We start from the raw sequence: 18762 nt of genomic DNA on the forward strand, positions 1-18762 counted from the left end.
ATGCATCATTAGCGCTTAAAAGGACATTTGCTATGAGCTCGTCTTCAGTGTTGGCCAACTGCATTCCGACAGTCTATCAGTTGGTGGCCTCGTGAAGTTGATTGATGATTTAATGCGTCGGAATCCCCCATTTATTTGTGCCCCTGTGCACATCTTTTCATCACTGTGTGCTGAACTCTTGTTGTTGCCAGACATGCTGCCGTCAAGTCTCGTACGTGTGTAAGCGTGTACGTGCGTGCATGCATGTGTGTGTGTGTGTGTGTGTGTGTGTACATATCTGAGGTCTTAACACCTTTGTGGCTCCTGTCTGAAATGCTTTGCCTGGAGCAGCTGGGATTTTCCTTGGAAAGGAACTCAGGTGAAACAGATTTAGTCTTTCTTCTTGTTTTGCTTTTCTTGTTTCCTGTGCAGCCAGGAGGCCAAACCATGAATGAGTTTAGAAACGAGTGGATGGAAACGGACAGAGCGTTCTCGTCAGCCTCCTGAGCCCATAATCAGAATGGGATGTGGGTTTAAACCCGAGGACCACAGAACCGGCATTAACGTGGAGAATTCCATTTTAACATGATCACGTATAATTACGAACGATTCTTTCTAAGGTGACTTTAGATTTTAAAAGGTTGGTACAAAACTAAAAGTAACAATAGTGGAGGATGTGATGAGAGTTAGGCACAAGCTTATTTGTTGATCTTTATTGACTACCTTGTGCCAAATTCCTGCACGCCGAAGTGCAAAATCTAATGTTGAGCTCTTGGAATGCGTGACATCTTTTTGCACAATTGTTTTTTGTCAATGTCTTTATGTCTCCAAAGGGTTCTGTAAATTGACTGTCTGTTGTACTAGAGCGGCTCCAACTACCGGAGACAAAGTCCTTGTGTGCTTTGGACATACTTGGCAAATAAAGATGATTCTGATTCTCATAACTTTGCCAAACTTTGTATTACTTCAAAAGTGTATCTGAAACCGGTCTAGATGAACAGCTGTTAATGCTACAGTACACTAACTACGGGATGTGTTTAGACTACGCATTCGACTACCCATTCGGGAGATGAGAACAATAGAGGCGCGACAAATGTTTGGAGAAATGAGATGTACCCAAAATAGAACAGACTCAGCAAAGTGCAGTAAACCCTCGTTTTTGTTGCAGGGGTTACGTTCAAGAAAACCCCGGCAATGGACGAAATCTGTGAAGTGGCGACCAATCATTTATTGTACCATTCATATACATTTAAGTTTCATATATGCAATTCAGTGTCAGTAAGTGATACTTTAGAAAGGTGCAGGTATTCTACTTGTCCACTTGAGGATGCCATTCACATAGTCTTCACGCCTATAAAAAGTGGGTGTGCTCTGCTTTAGCATCCTGAAAACAGTCGATGCAAACAGGCGATTTCCTGCCTCACGCATTAGGTACTGTGCTCCACAGTGAAGGTCCTGGCGTGTAGCCAGGACCATCACGCATCATGGGAAGAAGGACCGGCAGATCCTACTGCTTCCCAGAATTGTTTGTGCTGCGCCTTTTAACTACTGTACAGTACTGTAGTTGGAGAAAATAAGGTTGAACACAACGAGGGTGATTTCATTCCACCCATTTTGCAAGCCTTATACTGTTTATTGCCTTTTGCATTCAATCGACAAACCACACAGATGTCAAACATCGACCATGTCACAGACTCATTTTGACCAAAGTTAAACATAAAGCAGTGGGGGGGGGATATTTTTTATGGCATAGGCCCTTCAAAAGTGCATTTTGTTTAGTTAGTATGATGATAATTATTGAATGAGGATGAGGGTGGATCTTTTGCGACCCTTCTTATTCTTTTGTCCTCTCATGAGGGCATGTTGGGCCTGCCAGCTGCTCTTACAAGCGCGCTTGTCCCTGCCAATGTATTTATAGTCGCTCCCAGCAGAGGTGGAATTGGGTGGAGCTCGGCAAAGAGTAAATTCAAGAATTAATATTCCTCAGAGCGCAATTTACACCCACTTACATTATAGTTGTTAAAAGCAAGACAAAATCTAACACTTTGAACCCACTCACAAAGGAAAATAAACCACAGAAATAGCTGCTTTTCAGGAAATAGCTGTCCCTAACTGCATAAGGCACCACCCATAATTTTGTAACTGACTAACACTTGAATTCCTTCTCAGTGTAAATGAACTGTACATTACAGAGTGCTATAACATCAATCTTGAGGGATCATTGCGCAAATACCTTGGAACAAACCCTCTGATTAGCATCGAACTACGGCAAAACAAAACAAACAGTTTACCAATTAAACCACTGAAGTCTTTCTGCACTTTTTTTTTTTTTTTTTAGCATAATCTTTATTCCTGTTCACTGAAGAGTGTTGCATCTTTCAGACAAGATGTGGCTATGACTCAGAAAAAAAAAAAAAAAAAAAAAGTACTTTAGGTTTTACAGTTAGTAGTCGGATAATTGGAATTTGCTTGAACAACTTGCATCTCATTCTTTGTGCTTCTCCTTTCGAGGCAGAGGACAGTTGTGTTTAGTTTTAAACGGTTTGATGACCGACTGTCTGATCTTGTGAGGACTCTTGGCGTATGATTGTGACAACAGAGTCCTTGTGGGCAAGAGTGTACGCGTGCCTGGCACAGGCCATGAGCAACATACGAGTCTCTTGCTGATTCAGTGGACAATTTTATGGGCATCAGCGCCCTCTTGTGTGTGTGTTTAGTATATCCGTGGCCTTACAAGCTTTCAATAACGAAAAACATTTTGATTTTTTTCAAACCAATTTTTGGGTACACATAATTACAAATACTAACATTTGTTGAATATTATCTTGTGGCTAATCAATCAAATCATATGAGCCATCACCAAAATTTGTGCAATTTCAACAATATGAATCAGTGTTTTCATTTACAGTTACAATTTACAGATTAAAGTAGATCTGTAAACTATGTACTTTTACAAATCATTTTAAATTTACATTAATTTAAATAAATTGCAACTGAAAATCTTGAAAGGCTCAATGGAATAATTACACCTTACAAACTAAAGTAGGAACTTTTCAGAATGAATGTGCAGCTACCCCCGTGCCTTGTAAATAAATATATAATGGCAGATTGACAGAGTGAAACAAAAAAAAATTACGACCAAATAAATGTATTAGCTATGTCTATTAAGGACATACACACCCACAGTATGTTCAAGATAGAAACTTAAATTAGCTGCTTATTTAATAGTCACCCAATAGCTTGCCATAAAAAAGCTGAAAACACAAACAATGAATCTATATAACGTTAGCATCAGTCTGAACAAACAATTAGCAAGCACTCTCCGACTCCAAGCATGCATCAAATTAGCTTGTTGCCGACATCTCACTCAAGAAGTGACTTTCAGCTTTTCCCTGTCAGGGGTCTCCGCCACAGCGAGTCGCTAGCATGATTTATTTGTCTGACGTAACCCAACCATTTTTTTACCCGGGTTTAAACCCATGTCCCAAGTAACTTCGCAAACTTGTTTTTAACTGCACACGTGCACATTTGCTTCCCATGGGCTCACCACCTGTGGGAGGGGCCATAGGGGTCGGGCGCAGTGCGAGCTGGGCGGTGGCCGAAGGCGGGGACCTTGGCAATCCGATCCCCGGCTACAGAAGCTGGCTCTAGGGACGTGGAATATCACCTCTTTGGCAGGGAAGGAGCCCGAGCTGGTGTGTGAGGTCGAGAAGTTACGACTAGATATAGTGGGGTTCATCTCCTCACATGGCTTGGGCTCTGGTACCAGTCCTTTTGAGAGGGGTTGGACTCTCTTCCACTCTGGAGTTTCCCACGGTGTGAGGAGCCAAGCAGGTGTGGGTACACTTATTGCCCCCTGGCTTGGCGCCTGTACATTGGGGTTCACCCCGGTGGACGAGAGGGTAGCCTCCCTCAGCCTTCGGGTGGGGAATGGGTCCTGACTGTTGTTCGTGCCTATGCACCAAACAGCAGCTCAGAGTACCCACCCTTTTTTGGAGTCCTTGGAGGGGGTGCTAGAGAGCGCTCCCACTGGGAACTCCATCTTTGTGATGGGGGACTTCAATGCTCACGTGGGTAATGACAGTGAGACCTGGAAGGGCATGATTGGGAGGAACGGCCCTCCCAATCAGAACCCGACTGGTGTTCTGTTATTTGACTTCTGTGCACATCCCGGATTGTCCATAACGAACACCATGTTCAAGCATAAAGGTGTCCACACATGCACTTGGCACCAGGACACCCTCGGTCGCAGTTCGATGATCGACTTTGTCGTTGTGTCATGTCTTGGACACTCGGGTGAAGAGAGGGGCGGAGCTGTCAACTGATCACCACCTGGTGGTGAGTTGGCTCCGATGGTGGTGGAAGATGCCGGTCTGACCTGGTAGACCCAAACGTATTGTGACGGTCTGCTGGGAATGTCTTGCAGAATCCCCTGTTAGAAGGAGTTTCAACTCCCACCTCTGGCAGAACTTCACCTACGTCTCGGGGGAGGCGGGGGTCATTGAGTCGGAGTGGACCATGTTCTGCGCCTCTATTGCCGAGGCGGCCGACCGTAGCTGTTGGTAGTTGGTGCCTGTCGTGGCGGTAATCCCCGAACCCGTTGGTGGACAACAACGGTGAGGGATGCTGTCAAGCTGAAGAAGGAGTCCTATCGGGCCTTTTTAGCATTTGGGACTCCTGAGGCAGCTGGTGGGTCCCGGCTGGCCAAGCGGAATGCAGCTTTGGTGGTCGCTGAAGCAAAAATTTCAGCTTTTCGTTGAGGCCATGGAGAAAGACTTCCGGACTTCTTTGAGGAAATTCTGGTCCACCATCCGGCGTCTCAGGAGGGGGAAGCAGTGCACCACCACTGTGTATAGTGGGGATGGGGCACTGCTGACTTCGACTTGGGACGTTGGGAGGAGGTGGGGAGAATACTTCGAAGACCTCCACAACTCCACCGTCACGCCTTCCCATGAGGAAGCAGAGTCTGGAATCTCTGAGGCAGGCTCTCCTATCTCTGGGTTTGAGGTCACTGAGGTGGATAAAAAGCTCCTCGGTGGAAAGGCCCCGGGGGTGGATGAGATTCGCCCGGAGCTCCTAAAGGATCTGGATGTTGTGGGGCTGTCCTGGTTGACACGCCTCTGCAACATCGCGTGGACATCGGGGACAGTGCCTCTGGATTGGCAGACTGGGGTGGTGGTCCCCCTTTTTAAGAAGGGGGACCGGAGGGTGTGTTCCAACTACAGGGGGATCACACTCCTCAGCCTCCCTGGTAAGGTCTAATCAGGGGTGCTGGAGAGGAGGGTCCATCGGGAAGTCGAATCTCAGATTGAGGAGGAGCAGTGTGGTTTTTGTCCTGGCTGTGGAACAGTGGACCAGCTCTACACCCTCGGCAGGGTCCTCGAGGGTGTCTGGGAGTTCGCCCAACCAGTCTACATGTGTTTTGTGGACTTGGAGAAGGCGTTCGACCGTGTCCCTCGGTGAGTCCTGTGGAGAGTGCTTCTGGAGTATGGGGGTACCGAACCCCCTGATACGGGCTGTTCGGTCCCTGTACGACCGGAGTCAGAGTTTGGTCCGTATATCCGGCAGTAAGTCGGACTCGTTTCCGGTGAGGGTTGGACTCCGCCAAGGCTGCCCTTTGTCACCGATTCTGTTCATAACTGTTATGGACAGAATTTCAAGGCGCAGCCGAGGCGTGGAGGGGGTCCGGTTTGGTGGCCTCAGAATTGCATCTCTGCTTTTTGCAGATGATGTGGTTCTGTTGGCTTCATCAAGCCGTGATCTCCAACTCTCACTGGAGCGTGTCGTAGCCGAGTGTGAAGCGGCTGGGATGAGAATCAGCACCTCCAAATCTGAGACCATGGTCCTTAGTCGGAAAAGGGTGGTGTGCCCTCTCCGGGTCAGGGATGAGATCCTGCCCCAAGTGCAGGAGTTCAAGTATCTTGGTTTCTTGTTCACGAGTGAGGGAAGAATGGAACGGGAGATGGACAGGCGAATTGGTGTAGCGTCTGCAGTGATGCGGACTTTGTATCGGTCCGTTGTGGTAAAGGAGGAGCTAAGTGGAAAAGCGAAGCTCTCAATTTACCGGTCGATCTACGTTCCTTCCCTCACCTATGGTCACGAGCTGTGGGTTGTGACCGAAAGAACGAGATCCCGGATACAAGCGGCCAAAATGAGTTTCCTCCGCAGGTTCTCTGGGCTCTCCCTTAGAGATAGGATGATAGGGTCATCCGGGAGGGGCTCAGAGAAGAGCCACTGCTCCTCCACATTGAGAGGAACCAGATGAGGTGGCTGGGGCATCTGATTCGGATGGCTGGCCTGGGTACTCCTCGGGATCCCCCCGGAAGAGCTGGAGGAAGTGGCTGGGGAGAGGGAAGTCTGGGCGTCCCTGCTAAAGCTACTGCCCCCGCGACCCGACCTCGGATAAGCGGTAGAAAATGGATGGATGGATGGATGGACGTGCACACTTGCACATGAAATTACTTACAAACAATACATGATATGATACATATTGTATAAAGGCCTTGCTTCACAGTCTCACTCTCATATTGCATATGGATTGGAGGTGAAGATAGCAGGGATAGGCTTCTGCATGCCCACGACCCTAGTGAGTATAAGCAGTACGGAAAATGGATGGCTATATAAATATGTATTAAATATACAATGCCATGAAAGAGTATTGGCCCCCTTCTTAAATTCTATATATTTTAATATCATCAAACAAATGTAAATATCAAACAAATATAACCCACGTGAACTTAAAGTGCTGTTTTTAAATGGTGATTTCATTTATTCAGGAAAAAAAGCAATTGAAAGTTCCCTGGCCCTGTGTGAAAAAGTGATTACCCCCCTTGTTAAATAGTGAAATAATTGTGGCTAATCACAACCTTTGGTTAATTTTCACTTATCACACCCAAAACTGATGACCTCCACATTTGTTCAATCAAGAAATCACTGAAACAGAACCTGTCTGACGAAATCAAGTTGGACAAAAGATCAAAAAAACAAAAAAGACTGCAACAAAATGACTGACAAAATGACGATTCAAACAAATTTAAGAATAGTCAAGAAATAAAGTAGTTGACTTCTATCAGTCTGGAAAGTGTCACAAAGCCATTTCTAAAGCTTTAGGATTCCAGCGAACCATTGGGAGAGCCATTAACCTCAAATGGAGAAATTGTGGAACAGTGGCGAACCTTCCTAGGAGTGGTTGGTCTACAAAGATTACTTCAAGAGAAGAGCAATGATTCATCCAGGAGGCCACAAAGGAATTCAGGACAACTTCTAAAGACCTGCAGGCCTCAACTTATGAATGACTCAGTTGTCGCTGATGAGGATGGCCCAACCAGTTATTGGGTTTAGGGGGCCCTTACTTTTTCACACAGGGGCAGGTAACTTGGAATAATTTTTTACCTTAATAAATGAAATCACCGTTTGAAAACAGCATTTTAAGCTCACTTGTGTTACATTTGTCTGATATTTACATTTGTTTGATAATCTTAAACAAAGTGGGGAAACTATACAAAAATATAATAATTTGAGAAGGAGGCCAATACTTTTTCACAGCACTGTATAAGAATATTACTTTGTTGTTAAAATGACAACGGCACAGTGGAAGACTGGTTAGCACATCTGCCTCATAGTTCTGAGGACCGGGGTTCAAATCCCGGGGGCCGCCTTTGTGGAGTTTGCATGTTCTCCCCGTGCCCTCGTGGGTTTTCTCCGGGCACTCCGGTTTCATCCCACATCCCAAAAACATGCATTAATTGAAGACTCTAAATTGCCCGTCGGTGTGAATGTGAGTGCTAATGGTTGTTTGTTTCTATGTGCCCTGCGATTGGCTGGCGACCAGTTCAGGGTGTACCCCGCCTTTCTCCCGAAGATAGCTGGGATAGGCTCCAGCACGCCCGCGACCCACGTGAGGATAAGCGGAACAGAAGATGAATGAATGTTAAAATGACTCAAAACTCAAAGTGTAGGACTTGACTCGGGACTTGCCTCTCTCGACTTGGGCCTTGAGGGTAAAGACTTACTTGTGACTTGCAAAGCAATGAGACTTGGTCCCACCTCTGTTTCGCTGTGTTCTATTGTATATCGAATGCCTTGGAAATTCTTTTGTACCTTTCCCTTGACTGATAACAATAAGATCTTTCTGATGTTGTGGAAGCGCTCTGTGCACAGTGGCTTGTGCTCTAAGATGTGACTTCAAAAATGTCAGGAAAAGTTCCTGCTGTTCCAGCATGACTTTATTTGGGGTTAAGCAGCAGGAATTTCACGAGTAGGAATGTGATTGGTTAATTCTGAACACAGCCACATCCCCAGTCATTAAAGGGTGTGCACATTTGTGCAACCACAGTATCTCAGTTGTTTATTTTTACTTTGCCTCACTAAAATATTTATTTTAAATTTAATTGAACAGGTTTTAGGTCACATTAATGGTGTACATTTTTGTGAATCTTGGTTTCATTTTGTATATGACAAAAACCTGGGATTTGAGCAGGGTGTGTAGACTTTTTATATCCATTGTATCTGAACATATCTCAGAAAACAAATATTTGTTGGTGATGGTTTAAAAAGACAAATTTGGAAGTATTTTGTATCAATCGGAACAGCACGGGCGCATAGTGATTAGCACATTTGCCATTGTGATTCAGAGGAATGTCAGCTTCAACCTTCCGAGAACTGCAGCTCCCCACATTTCAGAAACATGTTAGATTAATTGTAGATTCAACAATGTCCCCAGGTGCGAATGGAAGCCTGAATAGACATTTGTCCGGATGTCCACCCTGCCTCTCTCCCAAAGTCAGCTGGGATTGGCTTCGGTTCACCCACAACCCTAAAGAAGACAAGCATGACAAAAAAAAAAAAAAGAGGATGGATGTCTGTCTGCAAAAGTATTTTTCTTGCATAACATAAAAGACTGAATTTGTCTATGCCTTCACCCCCTGTTTTATACTTTTTGAGTGAAAGTAAATAATTTAGTGTTACTTCCTTCTAGCCCCAGTAGAAGAAAGCATCATTTCTCATCAATCTTGCTGCACAGTCTCTCACAGCATAGAAGATGAATCCAGGGAAACTGTAAAGCACCCGCACCCACCCAGGAGACACAGGAAGCCCCCTCCGTCCCCCTCCCCTCTCTCTCAACTCTGCACTCAGCGTTAGTGCTGGGCTGTTCGGCAGTGTGCTCATTGTCTGCCAACACGGCACCTGATTTCTGCTCCCTTCTCCTCCTGCTCAAGTATGATGGAGCTTGGACCAAGGTGCCTCAATGTGATCTACTTGTCGGTTCTGTGTCTGTCTCTCTGCCTGCCAGGAGACACGAACACAAAAAAGGCCATCAAGATACCCCGCTGTCCAGCGACCTGTTCGTGCACCAAAGACAGTGCCTTCTGTGTGGATACAAAGGCAATACCGAAGAGCTTCCCACCTGGGATCATTTCTTTGTGAGTTGAAACCATATTCTTCCTGCACTTGTATGAACTCATAGCTGTATGCAGCTACATCAGTGATGTCATCCTGCTTTATGGCCTGAGGCGTCAAAGGCATGCACTGTGTTTTGATCAGCTGAGAAAACAAAGCATTCAATTTTATTACAGTGTGGAATACTTTTTATTGGGTGTGCATAATAATTCTAACATTTCTGCCATATGCTGAATATGGAACAAAGTAATAAATCTTAATGCACCTTGAAATAGATCTTTTCCCCCAAGGTTCACTCAATGTAATGAAACGAGATTTAACCCGTGCTGCAAGGGGAAGGGGTCGAATTTGTTGAGAGCTTACCCGTTCATGTGATGTCGACGCCAGTGGTACACAAGGATTTCAAAAGAGGATGGCGAGGTGACATCATTGTTCAAAACAGAAGAAAGAAATTAAGTTGTATGTCCCAGTTAGGAAAATATCTAATCCATCTTGACGTTCCAAACTACAAGGACAGACGTGTCTTTAGAAAAGAAGGGTCAACAGTTGGGAATGAAACCTAACCACATGAGATCACACTTGCGAATCCTGGCCCTGCCTGTAAAATCTGAACACCGCCATTAAGCGCTCAAGAGGGTTATTTTCATATAGTTTGACCAATAACAGTAACACATTTTTTTTGGGGGAAAAAAAACAACAACAAAAAATCTAATTCAGCATTGTTTTATGCCGCCTTGTTTTTACATGGGTAAATGTCTTTCATACTGAAACAGCCATGCATAGTCTTATTTAAAAAAATTAAAAAAACAAAATAAAAAATAATTTAAAGTTTCAAAAACTTTAGACATGAAGATTAAAGGCAACCCTTATTGACAGAGCAAAAGGTAGTGATCTATTGAAATACACTTCATAACTTTAAAGACAAAAGTGCATCATGGTAAAGACTAACAGCTTCCTAAGAATTGTGTGAGTTGCACAATTGCACACAAATGTGGTGTACTTCAAACTTTGCGGATACAAGTTACTTATTACTATATTACTTATTAGATACTAATATTACTTATTAGATACTTATTTTGCCGTCTGCTACTGCGTGAATGCAAGATGGTTGCTTCATCCTGGCACTTCAGCTCACAGAGCCCGCTGGTGTATTGTAATAACAAAATGAGTCTCTGTCCGGTGGCATTACCGGTAAAGACAGTTTGAATGACAAAGGAGGACTGTTTGTAAAAGAATCAAAAAAAGGGAACACTGAAGACACCGAGCTGAATTTGTGTCAGGTTTTCATGGAAACGGCAGATTAAGCAATAAGAGGAAAATCCTACAGATCTAAAAATGTCATCAAGATCTTCAGAACACGTTGCAAATCATGAAACTTCATTTCGGACACCTATAGGTAAAGACGTTTTGGCATTTAAAGTTAAAAATATTGCTTTCAAATATTTATTTCTTCGAAACCATTATGACTTTTTGATGGATAACAATAATTCAAATATTCATATCAGTCAAATTAATTGGTTTTCAAAAGGAAATTCAGTGGTTCATATCTTTGCCGTTATTGACCAAATTACATGCAAACGACCCAGTTTAATGCACGTCCTTGCTTGTCTCCGCAGGACGATAGTGAACGCAGCATTTACGACGATCCCAGAGGGAGCTTTCTCACACCTTCACCTACTCCAATTTCTGTAAGTGTACGACAACAACAACGGTGTTCTTTATTTGAAACTTCTTGCTTTAGGGGTCTTTATCCCCTCCCCGCCACCAAGAGAAAAAAACCAATGTCAGGTTTTCACACAGTCAAGGCCATATATACAGTGCAATGGAAAAATATTTGCCCCCTTCTCAAAGTCTTATTTTGTTGCATAGTTTCGCCACTTAATGGTTAAGATCAGCAAACAAATGTAATGCAGTTCAAACAAACAAATATAATGCACTTTTTGGTGATTGTATTCATTAAGGAAAAAAGAATATTCAAAGCTACCTGGCCCCGTGTGAATAACTAATAGCCCCGAAACCTAAAAATTGCTTGGGCCACCCTAAGCAGCAACACCTGAAATCAAGCGCTCTCTATAAATGACAATGAGTCTTTCACATCTCTGGGACGATATTTGGGCCTACTCTTCCTTGCAGAATTGTTTTAATTCAGCAACAATTGAGGGGTTTCGAGCATGAACGACCTTATAAAATGTCATGCTACAGCATTTCAGTCACATTCAAGTCCGGACTTGGACTACGCCACTCCAAAACCTTCATTTTGTCTTTTTATGGCCATTCAGAAGTTGACATGCTGGTGTGTTTTGGATCGTTGTTCGCTTCAGCTTGAGGTCATGAACTGATGGCCGAACATTCTCCTTCGGGATTGTCTGGTAAAGAGCAGAATTCATGGTTCCATCAATCACAGCAAGTCGTCCAGGTCTTGAAGTAGAATGTTGCCCGAGACCGTCGGACTGTTGGTATGGTACTCTTTTTCTGAAATGCTGCGTTACATTCACGGCTGATCTAACGACGAGACATGCACCTCCTAAAAAAGTTCAACTTTTATCTCGTCAGTCCATAGAATATTCTCCCGAAAGTCTTGGGAATTATTCAGAGGAACTCTGCCATGGATGCCATTTTAACCCTTTTCTCTTCCATATTGTTGAGTCATGATCACTGACCTTAAACTGAAGCAAAAAAAGCCTGCAGCAGTTCTTTAGATGTTGTCCCGAGTTCCATTGTGACCTACTTGAGTCGTTGCTGTGCTCTTGGGATAATTTTTGTAGACCGGGTACTCCGGGGAAGGTTCACCACTGTTCCATGTTTTCTTCATTTGTGGATAATGACTCTCACATTTTTTCCCTGAAATCCTAAAGCTTTAGAAATGGTTTTGTAACCCTTTCCAGACTGATGTCATTTACTTTGTCCTCTGTTCTTGAATTGTGGCATTTTGTTTGGCTGACTTTGTTTTGTCAGACAGGTTTTACATAAGTGATTTCTTGATTGAACAGGTCTAGAGGTAATCAGGCTTGGGTGTGAGCAGTGAAAATGAACTCAGCTTTTCTAAAATATGTGATTCGCTACAGTTAAGTCGTAATTAAACAAGGGAGGCAATTACTTTTTCACACAGGGCCAAATAGCTTTAAATACTTTTTTCCCTTCATAAATAAAATGGCCATTTCGAAACAGCATTTTATGTTTCCTCGGGTTATCTTTGTCTGATATTTACGAGTGCGCGATGATCTTAAACAAAGTGGAGAAACTTATGCAAAATAATCTGAGAAGAGGGCAAAATACTTTTTCATAGCACTGTAGGTATACACGTCTATCTTTTACCTCTCTGTGACATTGCAAAGACTCCAACCACTTGAAATGAATGGCGTATGAAAACAGTGGTGACGTAGCAGGAATACGAGTAATGTTTCTGTATCAGTGTCATCCCTGATGACTGAGTGCCTCAGTTGTGTCCTGACAAAGGCCTATTTGACACATTCAATCATGAGTGTCCAAGTCTGCATTTGTTTGCTGCAACCTCTCTTTTTTTTTTTTTTATATAGAGTGTTGACGTTAAATGATTTAATATGAATGCACGTTACAATCTTACTTGACAACAACTCCACTTTACTAATACAGCATTACTATACACTTAACGCCACAGTACTGTATTGCACAATATACAGGGGGTCTCTAAAGTCCGAACACATTGGGAATTGACAGCAAAATGGAGTTATTGGATGGACTACACTGTTTCCTACTTTGTACTGCTGTATTTTATTGATTCAGTATCGTTTCTCATTGATTCTGCAGACTCTTGAACTCAAACACATTCTCCACAATTTCGGATGACGCTTTTGCTGGCCTGTCTCACCTGCAGTACCTGTGAGTAAATGTACTTTTTTATTTTAAAACAACTGCAGTCTTTTGAGAATTTTACGTGTTTAGGTGGTAATTGTAGACCATGTCAGGTGGTTACATCTCAGATTGACTATTCTTGATGTGTTGTTACTGGTGCATTTCATTTTAATTGTTATATAATGATTTTAACTTGTATTATCAATATTCTATGACGCACATATAATCCTGCTTTAAGACATTTCTAGCCTTGCACATTTTTTTCAACGGGTTGCGTTCGATTCATTTATAAACTTGATTTATAATTTAGAGAAGCAGTAAATGATGAGCTGCCAATAATAAAACTAAATTGTAATTCCTGCGGTGACACGCTCAGTATGCAGCATGACAAATGTGGCATTTTAATTATTTGCCTTTGGAGAGTACTTAGAGGATGGCTTGGTGTGCACTGATTATTGCCAGACAAAAGTCAACAGGCCACTATTAGTTATTAATGCTGCTTGCTGTGAATGTTAACGTCATTCTATTTTCACATAAAACCACATACTACAACCAAATGAATGCACAGGATACTGTATGCTCTGTATACAGACTTGTCAAAAGGCAAAACAAGGATACAAGGGGATGAAATGCTGCATTACATGCATTTGTTTATTTTGCCAGAAAGTGCACAGATAACATTATATGCAATTTAATTTTCTTTTCAAGCTGAGTCGTTAGCTTGTAATAATAAATCCCTTTTTTTTTTTTGTACAAGCTCCTAGAAGTTGCTTTTCGTCATATGGCCTGCACTGATAACAGAATATCTAGTGTGCCATACAGGTGACTTGTTTTTCTATCCCAGGTTCATTGAGAATAATGAAGTACAAACTCTCTCAAAGTATGCCTTCCGAGGACTAAAATCTCTGACTCATCTGTGAGTATATATCGTCAGTCCTGGCATTTTGCACTATAAACTATCCCTTTTTGTATTACAGAGGGTCCTTGGTCCTGGCATATGACATACGAATAATGCTGTCATGTTGCACATACACATGCAGTTTTTCATCTACTTGTTTTTTTTATGTATGGAGAAGTGTATCTAATACAAATATTCACTGAAATAATGACCTTTACCATTGCGTTTTCGTAGGTCAGCGATAGAACACACCGCGTTCCAAATTTTGGGCTACCTCGCTGCCATACGTAGGAACGGGACACCTGACAACCTGTAAATGTAACAACAGCATTTGCGATATCATCCGTTATTTCCAGTCTAGATTTAAGCATTGCCGAACATACAAGCATATAATTAAATCACCAATTGAACTTTTTCAGATCCCTCTCAAACAACAACCAGCAACAGCTGCCCAGAGATCTATTTAAACACCTGGATCTCCTCACAGACTTGTAAGTGTTGATTTGTAACGGTGTTGGAGCTGATAATGAGCCTGTCACGCAGCTCCCTGTATGGGGTTTAATGCAGTACCACGTTCAGGCCACTAAGCTGAATTGGTGAATCAGCGAGACAAACATTGATTCAGTCTTCCATCACGGATTTCAGGGACCTGCGAGGAAACTCTTTCCACTGTGACTGTAAGATCAAGTGGTTGGTTGACTGGATAGAAAAGAGCAATACTTCAGTTCCTCCCATATACTGTGCAAGCCCCTTTGAATTCCAGGGACGGAGAATCCATGATCTTGTCCCGAGAGACTTCAACTGCATCAGTGCAGGTTTCAACTTCTTGATCTTGTGTTCAGAGCAATATCCTGGCAAGTTTGTAGTTCGTGATTGGCTATCCTTCTTTGTATTTTCTCCCTCTAGATTTTGCCGTTTATGAAACGTTTCCTTTCCAGTCTGTGTCTGTGGAGTCTTATGAGTTCTGCGGAGATCAGTTTGTTGCCTTTGCTCAACCTGAATCAGGTTTCTGCACTCTTTATGTGTGGGATCATGTAGAAATGGCCTTTAGGACATTTCATAATATTACATGTAAGCTATAGCGACAAATATGTACAAATTACATCGTTCTGTTTGACTGTCATTTACCTGTTCTGTCTCTATGTCTGTACAGCTCGTTCAGCGCTGTACTGCAAACCAGTGGTGATGGACAACACACTTTACATGGTTGTGGCCCAACTTTTTGGCGGATCTCACATCTACAAGTAAGCTTTGCAAACTGCGGATGCCGTGTGGAAGCGCTGTATTGTTTTTATGATCTCACTTTTCAAATAATTCGCCTGGCATTTTGGAGGGCATGAAGAGTCTCATTAGAGGACAGATGACATTCTACAATTTGTCACAGTCGTATGAGAAATAATGTATGCATAATCGGTGTGACTAGCAGGTGATGAGTTCATTTGACAACCTGAAGCTTTTCTTAAAATTGCAGATGGGAAGAGGACCCCCTTCGTTTTGTGAAGATCCAAGATATTGACACAATTCGTGTGAGGAAGCCCAACTTCGTGGAGACCTTCCATTTGGATGCTGAATGGTATTTTGTAGTAGCAGACAGTTCGAAGGCTGGTTCAACCAGCATTTATCGATGGAACAGCAATGGTTTTTACTCCCACCAGTCCCTCCATCCTTGGCACCGTGACACGCATGTGGAGTTTCTCGATGTTGGAGGAAAGCCTCACCTCATCCTCTCCAGTGCCACTCAACCACCAGTGGTTTACCAGTGGAACCGAGGCCAGAAGCAGTTTGATTTCTTCTCTCAAATCACAGAGCAAGCTGACGTGCAGATGGTCAAGCACTTTTGGGTTAGAAAGGCGCTTTACCTGTGCCTTACCCGCTTCATTGGTGACTCAAAGATTCTCCGCTGGGAAGGCCAGCGTTTCATTGAGATCCAAGCTCTTCCCTCTCGCGGTTCGATGGTTGTGTATCCCTTCACAGTGGGTCTTCGTCAGTATCTTATCCTTGGGAGTGATTTCTCCTTTTCCAGAGTGTACTTGTGGGATGATCTCACTCAGCGCTTTCAGCCCTTCCAAGAACTTAACATCAGAGCTCCAAGGGCCTTCAGCTTGGTGTCAGTCGACAACAAAGACATTCTGGTGGCTGCCAGTTTCAAGGGCAATTCCCTGGCCTACCAGCATCTGCTGGTCGATCTCAGTGCTAAGTAGAGATGTGAGAGACTACAGGATGTGCCAAAAACAACAACATGCAGCCATACAGGTGCATCTCAAATTAGTTGTGGAAAACTCAGTTTATTCAAGTCGATCAATTCAAAGTGAAATTCATTTATTACTCTACATAAGAGTCACTACACATAATACATAAATATTTAATGTGTATAATTTTGATTATTTATAGCTTAGTGCTGACGGAAACCTCCAAGTTAGGTCGGTATAATGACTTTCACTTTTTGAATTGAACAACGGAAATAAGTAAACTTTTCTACAATTGTAATTTATTGGGATGCACCTGTATGGAAGTTTTGTTATTTCACACGTTTTAAATGACTAACTTAAAAATGATTCAAATCTATTTTCTGAATTATCCCAAGAAATCGTGCATTAATAATGTTATAATTTAGCCTCAGTGCCATGCTGACTGAAATGTCAAGTTACTGCTTCTGTATATATTGTTATCGTTGAAATGCATGTGAATTTATTGAATCAGTCACTTGCAGTGTTGCCACAGTTACTTTGAAAAAGTACCTTACTTAGTTACTTTACTGATTACTTCATTAGATTAAGTTAGATTAAGAAATTAGATTACAAGTAACTTTTTCGTTACTTTCAGCAGCTGCCATGTGGCAGGAATATCACTTATCCACTGTACAAAAAAAAAACGCATTAGCTAAACCGTACCCATAACTTGGTAATGTACGTCAAGAATAACGTCACCAACATGAACCAATAACTGAAATGTGTGTGCAGTGGAAACCACATTAAATGAGTAGCATTTAAAGTAACTATTGATAGTATGATATGGTAACTGTAATCTAATTAATTCCCTGGCTATAACAACACGGCATTAATCGTTTCTCAGAATGGCCACCATTTAAGAGTAACACGTTACAGTTAAAAAGGTATCACTGGATAGTGATGTTATGTTTGATACGTGGTGAAAAAGGATATTGAAGTTTACGTGTAAAATTTTTAAAAGCTATAAATCATCACTGCAGCACCTCAAATTTTGAAATATATTTATATAATATTACATATCCTTATGTCCTCATTTTATTTTGCACTAACAACAAACATTTGATTCACAAGGAGAGAACAAATTAAATGACACTGCGAGTCAATTTAATAGTTGTTTATCATGGATTTTGTCTTCATTAATGTATAATGTAATTGTGTTATTAATCCTCTTAATGCAATATATATTTTTTGGATGCGTTGGAAAAATTAGGAGTGCAATGTCTAATTCAGTGGATTGATATCATTAATCACTTTAGCACTAATGTATGTTTTTGACGTCAGTCCAAAAACTTTATTCCATTGCTGCAATGTACATTTATGGACAGGGAAGTATGAATAAAACATGCTTTAGAGCACTCTGATAAAACCTGCATCTCCCTATGACTTTTTCACCCATGCTGACGACAAGACAAAACATCAGACAATCTGTGCCTTACAGGAATTCACTGCATCATGGGATTTTGGTCGATGTCACATAATATAAACATTCATCCATCCATCCATTTTTTTTTTTACCGCTTATCCTCACTAGGGTGGCGGGCTGCTGGAGCCTATCCCAGCTATCATCGGGCAGGAGGCCGGGTACACCCTGAACCAGTCGCCAGGGCACAGAGAAACAAACAACCATTCACACTCACATTCACACCTACGGGCAATTTAGAGTCTTCAATCAACCTGCCTCGCATGTTTTTGGGATGTGGGTGGAAACCGGATGTGCTAACCAGTCGCCCACCGGGCCGGCATAATATAAACAAATATAAACAGTTACTGTATTTTTATTTTTTCATTTTTTAAAATATTGTTAATTACTGGAAGACAAACAATTGGCACAAAAATACGGTAACATACATTTTTATCAATTTGGAATTTCATTCGAACAAGATTTAATGGAGCCTTGAACAAACTCTGGTCCACAGGCCCCATCCGCCCCATCCACATTCACTGACCGGAGTGTCACACACTAATCATCTACTAAACTCAAAACACCTGCACAGATTTCCCCAGGTGTCATTAAATTGCTTCACTTTGGTTCAATTGTCTCAGTTGGGTTCAATATGGGGACAAATGCAGACTTGACAACTGCCCAGAAGACCATCATTGATACCCTCCATAGGATGGGTAAGCCACAAAAGTTCATAGCTAAGGAGGCTGGCTGTTCACAGAGTGCTGTGTCCAAGCATATCAATGGAAAGTCTAGTGGAAGGACAAAATGTGGCAGGAGAAGATGCTCCAGCAAAAGAGATGATGGTGGGCTTCAGCGGATTATCAAACAGAGAAGATTCAAGAATCTAGCAGAGATCCAGAAAGAGTGGAATGAGGCGGGAGTCACAGCTTCAAAAACTACCACATTCCGACGCATCCGGGAGATGGGCTACAACTGTCCCAAGCTGCTTGAGCTCCAGTGTGAAACAGCCACAGTCAGTCATG

The 18762-nt window shown here is 42.5% G+C and overlaps 1 protein-coding gene across 3 annotated transcripts; it reads left to right on the forward strand.

The window, feature by feature from the left end:
- The first annotated feature begins 286 nt into the window (after nucleotides 1–286).
- On the forward strand, nucleotides 287–17610 carry lgi3 (leucine-rich repeat LGI family, member 3). 3 transcript variants are annotated; one of them, XM_061673068.1, is made up of 11 exons: nucleotides 287–358; nucleotides 8957–9401; nucleotides 10995–11066; nucleotides 13165–13236; nucleotides 14054–14125; nucleotides 14527–14598; nucleotides 14753–14922; nucleotides 15014–15178; nucleotides 15261–15351; nucleotides 15579–15680; nucleotides 15763–17610. In XM_061673068.1, the coding sequence occupies exons 2-11, from the start codon at nucleotides 9199–9201 to the stop codon at nucleotides 16463–16465; spliced, it is 1722 nt and encodes a 573-aa protein (XP_061529052.1). In that variant the 5' UTR covers nucleotides 287–358; nucleotides 8957–9198; the 3' UTR covers nucleotides 16466–17610. The 3 variants fall into 3 exon arrangements, with proteins under 3 accessions (XP_061529052.1, XP_061529053.1, XP_061529054.1); XM_061673069.1 differs by having other exon boundaries at nucleotides 15014–15112; XM_061673070.1 differs by having other exon boundaries at nucleotides 15579–16402.
- Nucleotides 17611–18762: the final 1152 nt, after the last annotated feature.

The sequence above is a fragment of the Phycodurus eques genome, chromosome 3 (genome assembly GCF_024500275.1).
Source record: "Phycodurus eques isolate BA_2022a chromosome 3, UOR_Pequ_1.1, whole genome shotgun sequence".
NCBI lineage: Eukaryota > Metazoa > Chordata > Actinopteri > Syngnathiformes > Syngnathidae > Phycodurus > Phycodurus eques.

Excerpts from the sequence above, each read along its gene's own strand:
- lgi3 (XM_061673068.1), top strand. The coding sequence starts at position 9,199 with ATGATGGAGCTTGGACCAAGGTGCCTCAATGTGATCTACTTGTCGGTT. Across the intron at positions 9,402-10,994 it reads CCACCTGGGATCATTTCTTT|GACGATAGTGAACGCAGCAT; the intron begins GTGAGTTGAAAC and ends TTGTCTCCGCAG. Across the intron at positions 15,352-15,578 it reads GGCGGATCTCACATCTACAA|ATGGGAAGAGGACCCCCTTC; the intron begins GTAAGCTTTGCA and ends TTAAAATTGCAG.